The sequence below is a fragment of the Thermobia domestica genome, chromosome 11 (assembly GCF_964235325.1).
Source record: "Thermobia domestica chromosome 11, izTheDome1.hap1.1, whole genome shotgun sequence".
NCBI classification, from domain to species: Eukaryota; Metazoa; Arthropoda; class Insecta; order Zygentoma; family Lepismatidae; genus Thermobia; species Thermobia domestica.
In genome coordinates this window covers 18,708,321-18,729,110 of record NC_137464.1, presented here as the reverse complement: position 1 = coordinate 18,729,110, position 20,790 = coordinate 18,708,321, and the positions used below count along the sequence as shown (strand labels likewise).

General features: G+C 36.5%; 1 protein-coding gene across 2 annotated transcripts in view; it reads right to left on the bottom strand.

The window, feature by feature from the left end:
• The window catches only part of Atg2 (Autophagy-related 2), a 105,263-nt gene that overhangs the window by 72,060 nt on the left and 12,413 nt on the right, over positions 1-20,790 (bottom strand). For both annotated transcript variants that reach the window (XM_081730162.1, XM_081730163.1), the window contains exons 5-12: positions 20,213-20,420; positions 16,100-16,303; positions 12,389-12,501; positions 9,066-9,220; positions 8,540-8,690; positions 5,488-5,576; positions 4,521-4,797; positions 1,868-2,024 (exon numbers count right to left, since the gene is read on the bottom strand). In XM_081730162.1, the coding sequence (XP_081586288.1) occupies positions 1,868-2,024; positions 4,521-4,797; positions 5,488-5,576; positions 8,540-8,690; positions 9,066-9,220; positions 12,389-12,501; positions 16,100-16,303; positions 20,213-20,420 (1,354 nt within the window). The remainder of the gene's footprint in view (positions 1-1,867; positions 2,025-4,520; positions 4,798-5,487; positions 5,577-8,539; positions 8,691-9,065; positions 9,221-12,388; positions 12,502-16,099; positions 16,304-20,212; positions 20,421-20,790) is intronic.

The window sequence follows — 20,790 nt, the reverse complement described above, 5'->3', positions numbered from 1 at the left end:
TCTGATGATAGCCGAGTTACCCTATGTCACACGACTTTTGAGATACCCTGTATAACAAATTATCAAAAACAATCACATTTATACAACATACACTTTTGATGTGTTTTTCAGTCAGTTCAGTGTATTCTTTATCTTCCTTACAGCTTCAGATAAGGTCAGTCATATCAGATGTAAATATTTGTGTCGCCAAAACTCACCTTAATACTTTCCTATGTATCCTGTAAACCCTTGCATATTTCAAGTTTAAATGTTGAGCTACCTTTCAGAGACGATAGAAGTCAAGTGATAAAAGAAAATAGGAAGCATATAAAAGAAAACAATACAAATCAACGAAGATAAACAACGGATTGAAACCTACAAAAGTAGATTCAAGTCGATGAATATGGAATAGCAAGTGGGGAGTCCCACTTCTCAATTGTCAATAGCGGTACTACGTCAGTGTGCTAAGTAACGGAAGAATGATTTTTTTGGGAGATAACCAAACAGTCGAGAAAAAAAAAGCTACTACTACATATACGTAAAAGGTATGTGTGAAAATTTAAAATTCGTTTATTTCTGCTAAGAATTTTTATAAAATTATATTTTGTATTTCACTGCGTTTCTTTTATTATTCTCATATAAGTACTATCATGGGAAATTTACCTATGGTATTGATATTCTGCTTCTCGTATCTCTAACTACTTGGTAATTCCTATATAGATATTTCTTTTAGCCATATAATCTAATTCGAAGATTAAAAATGGGACTGGAGTGCTAACTAAACTCGAGTCTCTAGCTTACCGTACCGGTGTGCAAATCACTACGTCACTCACTCCGCTCTCAGACCAGTCAGCATCTCCACTCTGGAAGTCGGTGCTGAGACTTTCAGACTGCTTTATCACGTGCTGAGTTTTCAACAAATCTGCACCTGCTGAGGATATGGTGTAAAGCAAGAATGTCCAACCCATGCCCTGCGGGCCACGTGCGGCACGCGATCTCAAAGGTAGATTTTGAAAGATTTTTATAATTATTATAAATTATTTTACATTAAATAATTGAAATAGAAAAAAATTGTAATTGAAAACCAAATTTGTATATATAAAAGGCGAAGTCTTAACTAAAACACTAGAAACGCATGCCAGGGGTTGGATGAGAACTAAATTAAATAATAATATAATAATTCTTGCCTTGTATCCAGTAAAAGGAACAAGGTAAGTCCAATATTTTCTAGACAACAAAACCAAACCTCCGAAAATGCCATGTGTGTTGAAGACTTCGTAGCAATGGAGACAGGTAGAGGCCAGAGTATGGTCGGCAAGAATAAGAACAGTGAGTTTCTGAAGCTTTTCAAACAAGAAGCAAAGTGTCCGGATTTTATTAGCTACCACTGCATAATTCATCACGAAAATATCCGTGTGAAATTTCTCGGGTTCCATAATGTACTGAAAGTTGTTACTGACATTGTCAAATTTATCAGCAATGTGCATCAGTTTAAATATTACCTGTACATACAATGCACTAAGGATCATCACAGCGATGTCATTTTTGTGATAGCTGAGTCGTTCTAAAGTATTTACACATATTTTCGAACTGAAAAGATTTTATACAAAAGTTCCTGAAAACAAAGAAGCCTGTTATCCGCGACTAAGAGTGAGGGCGGAATTTCCCCTTCTTACGGATGTATTTTCACTTGAATAAAATAACTTGAAGCTTCCGTCAAAAATAAATTAACTCAATTATGAAAGTAAATTTTAATACAGTAACACAAAAAGTACCTTAATTCACATAATGTGGTATTAAAAGTCATAATGTGAAATTTTCATCTATAATTAGATGTATGAAAGAAAATATAAAACGTAAGTAATTAATAATAAATAAAATCACTCACCTCTACGTATTCTACACTAGCTTTCTGTGAAGAGTTCTTTTTATCTACAAGGCACTCTAACAATTCGAGACTAGCTGCTGTAACACTTCCACTAATAGAACTTATTAGCGCTGTTGTTTTCTCATTTCCCTCAATTATAACTGGGGCTGCTAGCAACCTATTAAATACAATAAATTACCAAAAATAAGTTTCTAATCAGACAGCAATCATTTCATATTACGAGCTTACAAATATTACTACACTTAGAAATTTTCACTATTTATGTCAAATGAATTAAATACTAAGATTAATTAGGAATTCAGTTTTAACAATGTAAGGTTCTACTTTACATATTTTGGGTTCTACTTAAAAAATCTATCTTCTAAATTACGTTCACATTTGCATTTGGTCTTTCTGCGGCACCGTCTTACAGACTTCTTCGGTTAAGAACATGTAAAAGCGATTGGTGAGGTAGAAAAGATTGACTATACTGTTTCCATTGTTCAGTAAATTTTCCTCCAAAATTTGTCTGTGTTCATCTAAGGATTCGTTATTCTTCAGTTCTATTTATATACACGATTTTTATAACTGAAACCATCTCCACAAAGGAGAGAGAAACAACAAAAATATGTTCCCTACAAATCCTTCTTACGCTGTCCTAAATCAAAAAATTTGATGATGATTTCCAATGGGGGACCGGATGCAAATTTCAACATAATTAAAAATAGAATCTGTAACTGGAAGAAATTTGATTTTAAATGTTAACTTTCTTTATGGCTACTCTGTGATGAACATTATTATTAACAAATATTAGGCAGATTCTCTTTTATATGGCCTACGATATATACCTGTGTGCTGAAAAGTTTACATATGGTACGATCACCTCTAGATCTAATTATCTGGGGGTCAATCCCCCCGTTCCCCTACGGAAAGAAAGAAGGATATACATCCACTTAACAGACAATACTGAATATCCACTTAATAGAAGGTTGCCAATAAAGAACAAGAAAGGCGCATAAATTGACTCCACCATATTTTAGTTTGCATCTTCTTCATCCGCTGATCGTTGTCGTACTTGACGTGTTTCCGTACAACACAGCTCTTCCGTTGGGAAATCCGTTCCTTTTATTATTATTATTATTATTATTATTATTATTATTATTATTATTCCTCGATGCGATCTATTTTTTTCTTCTTCCTGTTTTTAACTTCCGTGACCAAGACTCCAGGGGAGAGTCGAAAGATTGGAAGCTTAAAAGAAATTCAGGAATTACAGAAATCTGTAGAAAGAATGACAAGTTAGAATTCCTGAGTGTAGTTTTGCATTGTCTGAACACAAAAACTTCGTTCACGATATGTTGAATGGTTTGGCCTGCATGTCTCTGCACACAAGAATGAACAAACAGATTCGAATTGATGAATAATTTTTCGATATGTAAGGACCATGAAGTGTTAGAACCGTTCAAACCTTTTAATGAATACTTTTCAGAATTACACGACCTTCTTCATGCCTATCATCACTCGACTGATCGGTTGATTAGAAATGAAATGAAATCTTTGAGTTTTACGTCCCACGGTTATGCCGGTTAGGCTAAAGGAGACGGTGATAATGAGAGATGAGTGAAATGGTGGAATGAAGAATGTGGGAGGAAACGGGAGAACCCCGAGAAAACCCACGAGCACGGTGTTTGTCCACCACAAAGTTCACTTGGCGGGGGTGGTTGATTAGAGTTTAACGTTTCTTTCCGGGCGCTGAGGTTATATGAGACGAGATCTACTGCTTGTCACTTGATTGCTTCAACAGACAAGGAACGGGAATCGGAACCGATTTTCATCCGAAGATCTGTGACACCATCGGAGATCGAATCCGGGGGACCACGTGCATGAAAAAAGCAAGTTAACCACTTGCTCACGAAGAGACATCTTTGGCCGTTTGAAAGTAAAATTACCTACTTTAATTCATCATTATACTTTATAAAATTTTATTTGACAGAGTACGAGAGAAATAAAAAAAATAAAAAATAAATTGTAAAAAATAAATACAAACTCCAAAGCTTAAAATTAAAACTTTCCGATGTGTTAAATGTTGTGTCCATCGGACTGATAAACATTCATACACGAACATACGACCAAAATTCTCAACTGCTTTTTTTTTGTGTGTGTGTGTGTGTGTGTGTGTAAGATCCGTAAAACATGCAAAAAGATTCGTAAGAATAGTTTACATCTCTTAATTCCATCTTCACGTTATTTCAATGCTTTCTTTATTTGTATGGTCACTCACAAAAGAAAGACTAAAACTTACTGAGTCCGTTATTAGCCAGTTATTACTGTAACTATTCTTTCTGAAAGCAGGTTCTAACCCATTTGCCTCGCGTGCTGAGCAGAACTACTAAATTAGTAGAGCCAGTTTTCCTCCTTTTGCTATGGGTCAAAAGGGATATAAAAGATCGGATATCTGGGAGCCTTTTGTTATGTTCTATACTTGTAAGCTAAAAGGTACTGTGAAAAATATAAATAAATAAATAAATAAGTGACCAAGGGAAACAGGAGCATTTAAAAAACACATTCACACTACCTATATTTCTAATAATTACTAATTCACACGAAAAAAAAAAAAAAAAAAAAAAAAAAAAAAAAAAAAGCAGAGAGGATGCTTTGACTAGGATCAACTTACCTAATATGGTTGAGATGACAGGCTTTAAGGAACACTTCCCTCGCCCGATCGAAGTCTTTGTTACCGTATCCAGAAACGGCAAAGAAGCCAAGTTCCTGAAAAAAATTGCCAGCTGCACTTTTCATCTGCTGGATGGAAGACTTCGCCAATCCCCCATCGCTCTCCACGGAGAGCGTCAATATATCGTCATGGAGGAGAACCACGGCCATGCTGCTGAATCTCACATGGAAATGGGTGACTTCAGCCGAAGGGTCATCAAGAGCAGATGATCCACTACCTAGTTTTCAATAACAAAGCAGATTCACGGAATAACTTTTAGAAGTATTAAAAATTGTATTTTGGCATTCAACTACTAAACGGAAGATCAGATCACTTTACACTATTCAGAGAAATATATACACACAGTGATTTATATTGCACAGTATTTAATTAGTATCTTAGTTTTTTAGTCTATTTATAAAAATGATACAAATAAACATTACTCGTTTGTCAAAATTAATGGTACATTTTTTCTTGTACCATTCAAAAGTGTGACTACCAAAATATGCATAAAAATTATGAAAAAGTAATAGCATAATCACATTAATGACAGGTATTATTTTCATTTGAATTTCATGGTTATTTCAAATAATGGTAATTATATATTTCAAAGTTTTATCCTTAAGTTTCGTAAACCCTTCTTTACACTATAGTAAATTCTGAGTTGCATTAGTATTTTCTCGCTTTACACGGATTATAATTATCGATTATATAATTCTTATGTAAGGTTTTTTCTTTATATTAAACATTACAGGGCGTAATTTATGAATACACTAAATAAATCAATTAACATAAATAATAACAGTGACTTCCCTTTTTAAAACATGAACGTCATTTAATAAATAAATTTCTGTTTATTGGAATCATGTTTAAAAACTGCAATTACGTTACAGCTAGAAGCCAAATATATATAGAGACAATCTACTACCTTTCGACTTTTTCCTTGCATGGCTCGGAATAGTCTGCTGGAATGGAGACTCAATTCGTTGCACGCCAACAACACCAGCCCCTGTGTACCTATTAAACATTATAATCATTAACATACATGTACAGGCACCAGCAAACGTGGATATGACAAAACAAGTTGACCAATTTTGTAACGAATTTATGTTTGCTAAGTTCATTAAAGGATAGAAATATGTCAGTCGGGTTTATATGAAGGTTGCAAACTTAAAAAAAAGAAAAAGAAAAAAGAAAGAAAAGTAACCACTCTGCACAACAACACACAAAACAGGCGAATGTTTGCAGTAGCCAGTTTGGAGCAAACCTCCCAGCCTCCGCCCCTTAGTGAGTACACAGGGCAAACATAGTTCGAATTCACAAATTGTATTCTCCAGCAACAAAGGTGTGTTCTTATATTGTAATAGCTCTTTTTAGCAATAACAAAAATTAATAAATGAATAAATACTAGCATTTCAATTTAGCGACATATCTTTATTTGTTTCAGGCATTCCAAATAATAATAATAATAATAATAATAATAATAATAATAATAATAATAATAATAATAATAATAATAATAATAATAATAATAAGAAGAAGAAGAAGAAGAAGAAGAAGAAACAAGTTTGATTATCTACATTTTAGTATACCTCACTGTATCAATAACAACAGGATAGAACAACTCAAGAAAAAAATGGTATCATTTTAGCAAGTATATAAGAAAATAAGAAAAACAAATGTTTGTTCTTATAAGCATACTCATGAAGAGTATTGTATTATTGAGAAAAAATGTTCATTCAATAAAAAGATAACAGATTATACTTTCACGCTGCTACTCTTCCATTCATATAACAAAGTAGCCTGACATTACACTTTACAAATTTGAAATGACATGAAATCTTTGAGTTTTACGTCCCCACGGTTATGCCGGTTAGGCTAAAGGAGACGATGATGATGAGAAATGAATGAAACGGTGGAATGAACAAAGTGGGAGCAAACAGGAGAACCCTGAGAAAACCCACGAGCACGGTGTTTGTCCACCACAAAGTTCACACGGCGTGAGCTGGGATCATACTAAGGACTCCAAGCACCGGAGGTGAACGCTCTACCATTGAGCCACCGCGCCCCCTCTACTTCACAAATTTGAATCATCTCCTTCGCTATTCCTTATAGTCATATACAAAAATTTTCAATTAACAAAATATCGAGATTAGGCTCCATATCATGTCTCTGTGCGCTTACACTTCCCTTCTATTTAAATGAAGGACTATACCTTTAGCTTAGTCATCAGTTACAGATTTGTAGACTAACTTGGCTTATGACTATGCCCTTCTGATTCTGCTACAGCAGTCTAGCAGCAACAGGACAATATAATAAAACACCTTCTATGTTTATGACCATGATTGAGTTCATGCTAAACGTATCTTTTTTATAAGGGGCTTTGACTATATCGTTATTCCTTGACAAATATTTACCAATTTCTTATTATAGAGGAAAACGAAAGGCAAGAATATAAACACAAGGCAAATTAAATCCTAAACCTAGTAATGATCACATTTACGATGAAGAGATGAAATATGAACAGGTGTAGATGACACACGACACAAAATCAATAACACATAAGTAAATATGTATATATAAAACCCTTAACTAAGGAGAGTACCACATATGAACAGAGAAACAAACAACAAAACTTAAGACACGCTACACATGGAGTCAATCTCATTTATTCAATTTTAATACTATATAAACAGCGATCTGAGATATTCTTTAGAGGATAGCAAATGAGATATGGTGAACTTATATTTTCCGAAAATTATTTCTCACAAAGAAAAAAAAAGGGGGGGGGAGTGAGGGAAGAAAGAAAATAAAACGTTATGATAGCAGAAAATCCTATCTACTATTAACGGCTAATACATGTAAAGGAAAGAAAAAAAAGTCCAAGCAAGGATAAACAAAACAGAGAAGAAAGAAACAGCAGCAATAATATTACTATGATGAATATGCAATATCCCTTCTTACTAGCAACAGAGACAACGTAGTATGCCATCTTCCCATATGCGGCATCACAGTGTGATTAAGTATATACAAAAGACTTGCTCCTTATCCCTTTTTCGGGTATAAATACAATAAACTGTCACAGGAAATTCACATATGTGTAACTTACTAGGTTATTATCCATCGAAGGACTCATGTAGGACAAAAACATTGATAAGAATACATGATCTTTATTACTCGTATTAAGAATTATTTCCTTCATGATTCACTATGACATGTGTGACGATGCGAGGCCGCTTTAGCTGAGGTTCATTTTTATGAGATGCATTTCAACACAAATCAAACGATAATCTGTATTTGAACACTCGAATGATATAAGTGTTTAGAATACTCATTTATTTCACTATAACGGTCAGTTATTTTATGGGATCTCCAAAGTTTCTGGCAGCTTCATAAAATGGTGGTATATTTCACCACCATGAACCCTCCAGTTGGTACTATTCTCAGGTAGGTTACTCTTATATTACCCGTATTTATTTTGTAAGTAACTTCCCTTTTCCATTGTTCTTCCACTACCGGAATCTCAACTCCACTCGAGTATTTTTATGGGTTTCAGCTTCCTCTGATGGTTGGCCTTGGAAAAGTGACCTTCCTGGGGCTCAAAGTGACAGCCGGGAATTTTAACCCAAACGTGTCTATCTCGCGAAATCATAATTTTAATTAAAAGAAGGAATTACCATTTTTATACTACATATGCTTCAATATTCTTCTATTTAATATATATAGGGCTGTTCCCAACCTCGATCGTCAACTGTCGCAAGATGGCTGCCGTGTGCTCCCAACATGTGGAGCTAGGAGTGGTGACGGATAATACCTTAGGTGAGGGGTATTATCATTCTTTTACTTTTAATGGTATTTTGTGTACTTACTATAAAAACAACTTTATGATACAGCTTTATAACCATAAAGAACTCCCATAATACATTTAAAACTGGAAATTTATATCCTCATATATATAAAAATTTAACCTTGAAACATACCTATGCGGTACAGTGCTGGAGCTGGAAGATTTGGTAGCACTGTCACTCAAAGAAGAGGATACAGAAGTCTCTAGACTGGCAGTTTCAGATATCACACTATCTGTCAGACCACCTCTACTATGCATTGGTAGAAATTCATCATCGCTGTCTTCTGAAATGAATCACGTAGGTTTTCACATAAAACAGATTAGAAAATACAACTGTAATGTACATTGGACTTTCCATATACTAATTATAAACTTAATCTTTGGTTATATCTAAGTGGACCAAACGAATCGATGCAGTTGAGTTGCACACCAAAAAGAAATACAATCATCTTAATGTGAGACTTCAAATGCACCATCTGTTTCAAATTATTATTACAAGACTGACGTGTATTAAAATCCAATATGTACGAGGATGTTTTTTTTCTTTTTTAACAATGTTGCTAATAGTTTACTCTAAATTTAACTTTCTGTTTTCTATGTGCACAAAATTTCTACTTCTAATCATATTTACATGAAGTACCAGAGCAGAAATCTCTTACCTAATGAAGCCGATGACCATCCTTGGGTGTATTGTAATCCTTTGGTATGCAATGTAGCTGAAGGGTGAAGTTGCTGCTGCAGTTCTTGTTCAACTCTGTGGAAATCTGACGCCTGCATTGGCTTCTCTGCGCATCTTGAACGAGGAGCTACGTTACTGAAATATACGCAGAACATTCAATTGCATTTTATTAAACTGTGAATTGCATTCTAAGTTGCAGAGAAATAAAGAAAGACTCTTTTTACACGATTCCATATGCTAAACAACTAGTTCGCTTCGGTTTGTTGAATTGGTTGTTTAGCGTCCGTTTTCAGCATCAAGGCTACATGAGATGCGGACTTATAACTTACACTAAAATACAAATGCGGAGCAAAGCAACGTTTTATTATAAAATAATAAAACGTTGCTTTTTTCATCATTTGTATTTTAGTGTAAGTTGTTGAATATAGCAAAGCTAGTATGAATCAGATAGTTAGCAGACATAGTTTAAGGTGGAATTCGAACCACTGCAATGTGTTCAAATTTCAAGGCTTTTCAACCGGAAATCTGCGCACGAAGGCGCACGTCCTAGTCACTGGACCAGCGGGAAGGACTTTAAATCGCTTCGGAAAAACTGAGTTATTATCCTATTTCCCGATAACTAGAGCTTTAGCAACGTATATGTCAACACCTTCCATGGCTTTGGATTGGATATTGTAACAACAAAGCTTCAACACACATACGCATGTCTGAATCTTCATTTATATTCTATAGTTTTTTTTTTTCTCAGATATTCTATAGTGTCTGATGAAGGATGGTTAGATATCCGAAACCGTTACACATTATAGTTTAAAACAGGGCGCAAAATTTCAAAATCAGACGCACTCGCCAATCCAAAAATGATGGTCGCTAGTATCTCTCACGTACAAATTATGAGAGCTCCCCCCCCCCTTCCCCACGGCATTTGGTTTGACAAAGAAAGAGATTACATCAGTGCATAAAATTTCAAAACCAATTAGATTCAGGATAATAAATTTTGAACTGGACAATTCATATACATGTTAAAAATATCTTACGACTTCACGTTTGTGTAACGTTCTCTCTCTGCACTGAAGTACCAGTTGCCGTTTCAATTTTCGGATCAAAGTACTTAAGTAAAGGGCCATTGATGGAAGTGGTCAGCAAATTATCCAGTGAGTCTGTCTTCAATGAATTCCTGTAGGCAGTCTTAACTCTGTTGAGAGTGCTGAAACCTCTCTCACATGAAGGAGTACTCACAAGTAAAACTGAACAAAATGTGACAATTGGAAGGAAATTTGGGAATCTCACTGTAAATCTTTTTCAGTGTCTGATTCAAGGTCATTCCGTGTTTTCTGTCACTCACTGACAATTATTTAATGCGGAACAAGAACTGTGCAGTCCTGTGAGTGTAGGTAGGAACCATTCCTACTGAATACTAGTCGCCAGCTTTCAATTTCTACTCGCCAGTGGCTACCGGAAATTTTGCGCCCTGATTTAAAATACAGTGTGTGTTGAAGCTTTGGTCAGTGCTTCTTTTCTTACAACGTATATGTACTTTAATGAGAAAGTCTGTGTATATTTCTTTGATATTAAACAAAATAAAGCCCAAGATAGTATTTGCTAACAAAGATCGAAGGTATCTAAAAGACTTGCTGATCCTGTTTTAAGACCTGAAGAAGAGAGAATGTCATGGAGACTTGGAATTCTTTACTTCAAGATACATTTATCTTTTAATAATAAACAGTGTGCTTTATAATTTCCAAAAGTAAATTTACAGAAAGATATTCCTTATTTAGACAATTGCTTACCATGCATGACTTTCCTATTTATCCAGTTCCAGTTCAAATTTCCAGTACGATATACGAGGTGTGTTCAAAAAGTATCGAACCTTATTTTTTCACGCGTAACCCAATGAAGCGCGGGACACTTTCTTCACTGTAGATATAGAGGGGACACTCATGCGCAGTCGTGGATTTTTTCCCGTCCGCAGAAAGTGTCAGTCGGCCAACAAGTGAAGACGTACGGTGAGTGGTCGTCAGTTTTTTATTATTATTATTATTATTATTATTATTATTATTATTAACAGAAAAAATGAGCAGCGATATTGCATCAAATTTTGCCAAAAGCTTGGCGATACGCAAGCGGAAAACATTCAATCGGATCGGTACATTCAATTTTGAACGAGAATTTGGGCATGAGGAGAGTGTCCGCTACATTTGATTCAGACTTTCATCCCCAAACACAACACTCATGTGTGTCGTCAGACTCCCTACTCACCCGACATGCTTCATGTGACTTTTGGTTATTTCCCAAGCTGAAAATGCCGCTAAAAGGGATCCGATTTGAGTCAAGAGACACCACCATGCGGAATGCGACGTCACAGTTACCGTTCCAAAAACTGCGTTCCAGAAGTGTTTCCAACAATGGCGGGAGCGCTGGGAGAAGCGTGTGCATCACCAAGAAGACAACTTTGAAGGGGATTAGTGTTTCGGATTTCCAAATTGATAAATGTATTTTTGCCAACCAAAGATTCGATACTTTCTGAACAAACCCCGTATGTTCGATAGCGAGTCATATCATGAGGTAATTGGCATGCTACTTGAATTAAGCTGACTCAACTAGTCTCTCGCCAGCACACAGCCCACATTGGAGAAATCACTCTTAGTTTCCGTCCTCATAGAAATGATTATTATGTATAACAACAAAGAGAGGTCTATTCAATGTTCGGAACATGCTTAAGTGTGAAAATTAATCAATCAACTTACCTGATGATCAATGAAGTAGCCACAAATCTCAATTGAACTTTTTATTAGTAAGTTCTAATTTCATTTACTCATTTATAGAATGGACAATACAATACAATACATATAGCTTTTACGGCAGAAAACCCATTTATTACTTTAAAGAAAAGCGAGAATTGAGAAAATAGTTTTAATAAAAATCATAATACTGTCCTTTCAAGTACCCTTCCTCCACCAATGAGTTGCAGAAAATTCTCTATACGTGTATGTGTTTACTGGCATATCCTTCCAATCGAGAAAGGAAATCACTGTTTAACAACTTTCATTATTTAAATGAAAACCCCCTCAGACAGTACGATTAAACTCAACACTATCAATACGAAGGGCCTTCCTGATTACCCTTCCTTTCGAATGATTTGTTAAAATAATTTATCCTGGCACTCTAATCTTATTGTACAATGCATGAGAATTCTAACTCTCGTCTGCTATTACGTTACAATATTTAGTGCCTAATTTAATCAAGAGTAATTCTTTGGACTATCAATCGTTCTATCATTTGATTTCCCATCAGTAATAGACGTACCTGGTATCCTCCATATCAGGACTTGCCAATCCATTCATTAACTCAATTAAAACATGGAGTTGCCGAGGAGATAAGAAAGACGTGAGAGAGCCAAAGTTTACTTCAATGTCAACCTGAAACACACCAACAGTTGATAAGAATTTTTCACAAGGAACTTCAATGTTACTCTATGCGGAAACTATCCTCTTACACAAGTTACTGTGGCACTGGAGTGATAAAATTCAAAAGTGCCTGAAAGGGCGGGTAAATGTTTTATTTTAAACCATTACAAGTTGATCCCACCCGATTTGTTACAGTAGCATTTATTTCCCATGCGTTGTGTAATTACAATACTGGTAAGCTTGTAATAATTTACTAAACATCACTATCTCAAATGACATGTACAACTATACAGACGAAGGAAACAGCGTTTTAGTTTCCAGGGTCTGTCTGTCCTAAGAAAGAAAATTATTTATAAAAGAAGGAAAGAAAAATTTCCCCAACTGACTCATAACAAACTCACTACACAATTTACAAATATTTCCTGTAACATTTTCTTTTCTTTATGCAGTCATCTTAACAATAACAAGAGAATATTAATATTCTTGTACATGGTCTTGTAAATCGGGGTTATTTCGGCCTTTAAAAATGGACATTATGATTTATACATACTGTATAGATGTGTTCAAATTAATAGACTCAACATTCAGTTTCTGAATATTTTACTTTTCTTACAATATTACGTGAGAAAACACGTTCGAATTTAGTCCAAATTACTGCTTTGCAAATTTGTCCTCATTGCTAGTGGGTATGGCACATACTTTTCAATATCAATAAAACAAATGCGTACGTGATATTCTAATATATTTACTATATAGTGTGTACACCCAAACTGGAAACAAAAAATGAAATGGAATACTTACAAGAAAATGATCTCTCACACAAAGATTAATACTTTGTATGAAATCCCTTATTCTTTAAGTCTTTTATCCTTTCTGGTATGATATGTACGAGTTTAGCACATTTTGCTTTCAATTCAGCATTATGATACTACAAATTATTGATCTCTTTTTTCAATTGATGTTTGGTTGTAATGTGTTTTTTCTTTAGCTTTTCTTTCATGAAGCTCGAAAGGTTTTCAATCGGGTTCACATCAGGACTATTGCCCGGCACAGAAGAACACTAAATTCGTTGTCCTCGAAGAACTTTGTCACAGCTTTGGCTCGGTCGCATGGAGCTCTATCATGCATAAAGATAAAGTGTGCGTCATCAAACTAGACCGCAATCTGAGGAAGCAGTTCTTCTTGAAGAATTTGTAGGTATTGGTCGTGCTTCATTGTTCCCTCTATTATATACATATGCACAGTCTCCCTGGCTCGAAGACAGACACCAGACCAGACCATGACTGAAGTAGGATGCTTCACGGTTTGTTGGAGACATTCCAACTTGAATTCCTCCCCAGGTCTACGTCGTACACATTGTGAACATTCTGCAAACACACAGACACATGATTCATCACTGAAACACTATTCTCCAATCATCAGCAGTCCAATGTTCTAGGCCTTGTGACCATTCGAGGCGCTTCTTTGCCATGATTGGAATAATTTTTGCTTTCTTTCTTGGTCTGCGTGCTTTTATTCCTTCAGCGCACAGAATCCTTCGAACATTTTTAGGCGAAATGTCTACACCGTACTCAGCCATATTTATGCTTAAGTCTCTAGAATTTGCGTTTCTGTTTCCCAGCGCCTATTTTTTTAGTTTTCTGATCCCTCTTTGCGATAGCTTTGGTTTTCGCCCACACTTCCCAATTATATTTTGCTGATACATTTGCTTCTTGCTCATTGCAACAGATTCTACTCACACACTTTTGCCTACCCCAACTCTACTAGCAATTTGTCATTATGTTTATCTTCCTTCCGCCAGAACTGTTATGATAACTTCCACTTTATGTGGAGAAAGGTCTCTGGATTTTCCCATTATCTCGCAATTACAGGATTTCACAGAATAAAAGATTAATACACAAAACACTTCACGATCACTTTAAACTGGCCCATCCGAACTGTTGAACGCTCTGAATGTTGTAACTGCTTACAACTGCAACCACAACACTTCAAACTGTAATTTGTTAATAGAAACCACAATAGCTGTCTACAACTGAAACACTCCTTTCAAAACTTCCCCCTCCACTAATGCCATCCGCTGTTCAACGGTGATATCACCACTTCAATTGTACAGTAAGCAAATGAAGGATCCTATATTGGTGTTTAACCCTTAAATTACATGTTCTAGAATTCCAAAATTAGGACTGTAACATCAACTTTGCATTTTTCCAGCTTGAGTCTAATAATTTGAACACGTCTGTGTATATATACTAGCCTTCGGCTAGCTAGAGAATTTGGCCCGATCCCTCGAATTTAATCGGTCTACGGACTTGCACTTCATATTTCAGACTTTGCTTCCGTTCTTTATACGGCAAGAACAAGTTTACGACATTATTCTTTGCGAAAATTTTAAACTCTTTCCCCTTAGAATAATGAAATAAAAATGAAATGATAAAAACCTATAGCGGTCGACGTACTAACTGTCTTTAAAAATGTATTTCAAATGATTCACCCTCGTTTCTCCTGATGATAAGACTGACAACCTCAAAGTCATTTTTACATATTATTCAGAGAGAGAGAGAGAGAGAGAGAGAAAATAGAAATTGCCCTTATTCTCTCGTTAAAAGCGGAATTTTGGGAAAATCTCTGGCGGAATTTCGGAAACGCTGTGGCATATTCCCACTTGTTATGAATAAGGAGTTCATATACCAAATTTCATCTCTGTAACATGTTGAAATTCTTAAGGGATTTCGAGATATAATCATCTTGTTATAACGATTGTAACCCCACATGTTTTCTTCCTGCTTCTTTTTCTTCTCTTCTAGGAGAAATATCAAAAAATGCTGAACAAGTGTCTAACTATTTTAAATGGGAAGTCCATATACCAAATTTCACGTCTCTATCCTTAAGAGATATGTATATTTTACTATAAAAACTGCTACCTCCATTTCCTCCCTTTCCCCGTCGAATTTCTAAGTCCTTCCTTAGTGGTACATTATATAACAAATTCATGCACTGTAACACTATCAACATTTCAAGTTTCTTGTTTAAATGGTTTGGCCTGGGCGTTGATCAAACAGTCACTCAGGACTACTTATTTTATATACATAATTTTCTTGTAAAAATTTGAAGCAAGAGAGCTCCAAATTCCTAACATGAGTGTAGAAACAAATCAAAATACAGGTGTAGATTATCACTGTCAACAGCAAGTGTAAGGAATATGGATTCAAAGCTTTGGCCCAAAGTTCATGAGATTCTTGGATCCTCGATTTACGGTACCTAATCATCTTATTTGGTTGAATAAGAACTATAATTAAATCCATCTCTGGGGTAAGGATAAGTTAAGATTTCTTTTCTTTCTTGTAAGGTCAACGGAAAGATGAAAACTCATTTCTAATAAGTTGTAATTAAAAAAAAAAAGAAGAAAAAAACTCAGGATTTAACATATATAAACTCAAATGCTAATTCTGAGTTATGACTGAGGCAATATTACCAGTAACAATATACGTCTATATTTACATGGTTACACATGACCACTGAAGAGATTTTACTGTACTGAAGTCAAATAAAAGTATAATTTTCTCTCTCCGGCAAAGTACGAGTATAAAGAAGCAGCATATCAAATACATACCTTCGGTCCAGGAATTCCTTCACTTTGTTTCATTTTAAACCTTATTTCCTGTCGACCAGCAAATTTTCCAAACAAAATAGGATCCGGCGTTACAGACACATTTGACTGTGCTGAACCTTCTGAGAGAGTGTCCGGTGAGAAGAAGCTCATCGCTGGAGTCGAGGTGGGAGTCACAGGAGCAGTGCCGTAATTTCCTTCGGAATTCTAAAAAAAAGAAATTGAATTTAAAATTCTAATCTATAAGAAAACATATTTCCTGTAAGAAAGAACGTAACAGATGACGCAACAAGCAAAATAATTTAGTATTGTTTCTAATCGGGTAGTGTTATATCGTTTTTACTATTATCGGCTGCCATATCATTTCAAAACAGAATAAAATTACCTTTGGCTAGCCAAAATTAAACTCATAATAAGTATTAGTATATGTATATACAGATGGTGATCAGAAAAATGGAAACACCTGTAGTTGGCAACACGTCAGATGTATGGGTTGGCAGTGGTGTCGTGGCGCCCGCAGCGCCGGACCGCTGGTGGTGGTGTTAGGTCGGTCTCCATACTACGTCAGGCGCAGTGGAACAGCAGTGTCCAGTGGCTGCAGCAGACGGAGGTAGTGTAAAATGGGAGACCTCTCAGATTTTCAAAGAGAGCAAATTGTTGGTGCGCGGGTATGTGGAGTGAGTGTGACGGCAGTGGCTACTGTGTTAGGTGTGTCGCGTGGGACAGTGTCGAAGGTGATGACGGCCTACACAACACACGGGAAAACCACATCGGGGAAGCGGAACAGTGGGCGGAAGAAAATCATGAGTGACAGGTCACACCGGGTATTAAAGCGCATTGCCACGCAGAACCGTCGTGCCACTGCGGAGCAAGTGACGGAGGAACTCAGTCAGCACCTCCACTACCCTGTTTCGACAATCAGTCCGCCGCGAATTACATGACATGAACTTACGGGGTCGTGTTGCACGGGCCAAACCGCTCATCAGGGACCATAACGCTTTCGCACGCCGCAAATGGTGCCGCGACCATGCAACTTGGACCGTTGAAGACTGGAAACGTGTGATATGGTCAGATGAGTCATCCTTCACCCTATTCCCAACCACGGGCCTGTTTATGTGTGGAGAACGCCCAAAGAAACTTATGATCTGCAGTGTCTCCGCCCAACTGTGAAACATGGCGGCGGCTTGGTGATGCTGTGAGTCGCCATATCATGGTTTTCATTGGGTCCTGTGGTCACACTTAGCGGACGAATCACTGCGAACGAGTATGTCGCAATTTTAGGAGACCACTAGCATCCTATGGTCCGGATGTTGTTCCCGGACAATGACGCCATCTTCCAGGATGATAATGCACCCATTCACACAGCTGGCGTTGTTGCAGCGTGGTTTGAGGAACATCGGGATGAAGTTCAACGCCTCCCCTGGCCCGCCCAATCCCCAGATCTCAACATAATTGAACATCTGTGGTCCGTCTTGGAAACACAGCTCCGGCGACGATTTCCACCTCCATCCTCTCTCACAGACCTGGCCGATGCCCTGCACGAGGAATGGTGTAAAATTCTACTTGCTACCATTCACGACCTCTATGCCTCCATCCCACGTCGCATCAAGGCTGTTCTGAAGGCGAAAGGTGGCCCGACACCATATTAATCTAGTAAGTTGCAATTTCGTTCAGGTGTTTCCATTTTTCTGATCACCATCTGTATATGTTGCTTCTGAAGGCGAAATCATAAATACATTCAAACCAATTATATTTCAATACAATGCAATGTTAGTTAAAAGTCTAATGTATCAGATTCGATAATATTATAAACAGCAACAAAGTGTTTCAACGAACCACCGTCGTCTTTGTCACTGAAGACTAAAACAAACAAAGAAAAAAAATAATACTGTGTTCAGCAGCTTTAGTTTTTTCTTTAATCTATGCCGACGAGGACGACGGCAGTTCATGTCATGTCTACAACAGTACTATACGGTGCATATAAGAGCACTTTTAAACTATTTAAATGTACGTACACTATTATCTCTAAGCTACAATGCAATATTATTATCATTATATTGTGACCTTTACCAAAGTCTCAATACTCACTATATAGGAACAACGTTCAATTATTGAGTTTCTCTGTACCATACACAAAGCAAACCGTGTGATCAAAATCTCGGACAGGGTCTATCGGCCGGCTTGTGGCACTTATACCTTTAGGATAATGTGTGGTCAGCACTGGCTCCCACTGCCGTTAATGGTGGCTTTCTAGACCGGTGTTCCCTACTTTTCTTCAAGGAGCTCCCCACTTGTCCTCAAGATGCTGGGTGGACGCTACACTGTCAATTGGTGAGTGTACGAACTCTCCATACCTTTTTTCTGAACAAAGCCAGCACTATTTGATTTCGATGATCTCATGGCATGGAAAGTGATGTTTTAGTGTGTCTAGGACGTTGACTCTAAGATACAGAATCGTCTACTTAAGATATACAAAGAAATGCAACAAGTTAAAGAGTTATCAAAACAGACTCTTTTTTCTTACACACTGTCGCATCAATAGACAACTATCAACTTGTTCTAACATTTGAAAAACGAACTATTTCAGTTTAACATCCCACGATTAAGGCAAGTGAATGATGATGAAAGAATCGGTGGAATGAGAATGTGGAAGGAAACGGAAGTATCCCGAGCAAATACACGGACATGTTGTTGTTGTTCTCTATAAATTTACTTGGCCGGGAATCGAACCAGGGACCTCACGCAAATTCGACAACATTTGGATTCTTCTGAAGACTAACTTCAAGTACATTTTTTAAAAAAACAATTCAACTATTGACTCACGGAAGTTGGTAGTCCACCATTCTTATCCTAAATGTTGTTACTTCAAGTTTTAAATGACAGCCGTTACATACAGTACTTGTCACCATAGATATAGAAGTTTTGTTTAATTTTTTTCTGCATTAAAAATTTGGTGCGAATAGGAAATTCTACTTGCTTGGATCCAGAGAAAGCACAATTGATTGGTGTTGTCAAAATTTTTGCACACTCAACTCACGATGGCCTGACCAAGAAATCTGGAATAAAAGTTTCAAAAGTAGCAGTAAAACATGACGAAAGGGGAGGGAGGCAGATTCAAGAAATAAAGGGCCCAAAAAGGGGTTAAAAGATGTTGGAAAATTATTTCTATTTCCAACTGGAAGCAACATTTGCCACCTCGGATACTACCTGAGAGCTCGCTTTCGCTCGAAAATGAAACAAGTCTGCAATTAAAAATCCTAACCCTAGTTTAAGTAACCCTTTCAACAGCTGGCATCAAGGTCGATCAGTGTTCAAATAAAAATGCACCTCAAATTCCATAAAAAAGTTACTTGCATGTATTTATTTCTGACTGAAAAGTACGGAAATTAAGACTACTTGAATTTCTGTAGGTGCCGCAGTTAATACTATGAACAAATTGCCTGGTGCGTTACTAAGGAATAGCGAAATATACATTCTTTGCGTGGAACCAGATAAGACTAAAGGAGATTATTTGAAACATAAAGTCCTCTGGCTTTTGACACAGAGAAATTTTGATGTGAGTTCAAATTTACTAGTTCCGCCTTCCTTACTAAAACGTTGCCCCTTAATGCCTTCCCCCGAAGTCGAGAGCAAGTTAAATCGCTTTCATATAGTGTACGCACTGTAATCACTTTGTGAATGAAACTCTTTATGTAAAATCGTGACGGCTCCTGAAATGAGTTTTCTTCTAATCATTCTTAAGTAGTTTCCCCTCAAATTCGAGTATTAGACTAAGTTGCCTTCTCAAACTTCAAAACAGTATATTAGCTTCATGTCACAGAAAGTATTAGACAATCAGAATTAAAAGAAGCAAATTCTGAAGAAGAAAAAAAATCTTTGAATTTCAAAGCACATATCATTCTACTTTTTTATGGTGTTAGTTAAATCCTTGGCATTATACGAATAAATATATAAGTAAGTACGATATAATACAAGCCGTCCTGAGAATTCAGTAGATGGTTTAATGAGTCGATCCAGTAGTTTTGAATAAAATGAAGCGAAAATGCAAATACACATATATGCATACATTCTTAAGAGTTTTATTAAGCTAACATAGATTTATCATGTTTAACTTACCTTTGACTCTGGTGACGAGCTGGTGGATAATGAAATAACTGATCTAGAGAAAGTCCTTGCTCTAGATGGAAATTCATCGGTGTAAGCAGTCATGCCCTCGATATAGAGTTTCTTCGTTGTAAAAGCAGCCACCTCATACGCAGCCGATTGCTGGTCGTCTCCGCTCGGTTGCTGAGTGTCTGATCCAGCTTCATCGAAATAGTCCATACTGGAGGAGATTTAACATTAATATTACATGTACACATAAAATAATTATCTATACAAGTGTAAAATCAACGAACTGCGTCAGCCAACCTACTACACACGAAACAACCCAGCTCTTGTAATCTGTTTAATTACACTCTGAAAATTAAAAACAGATATGTTGTTGCACAGTCTTACTTTCCTATTAACACTTGGGGAGTTGTTCGGTAGCAGAACAGTACTGAATGAAATCTCAAGCTCAACGTCTCACGACTATCCTGTTGCCTAAAAAATAAATGATTAAGTAAAGTTATATTTTTTGATCTCCCGAGAAACAAGAAAATCTACAAACATGATGTTCACAACAGGCCTGAGACTGAACTATGAACGGGACA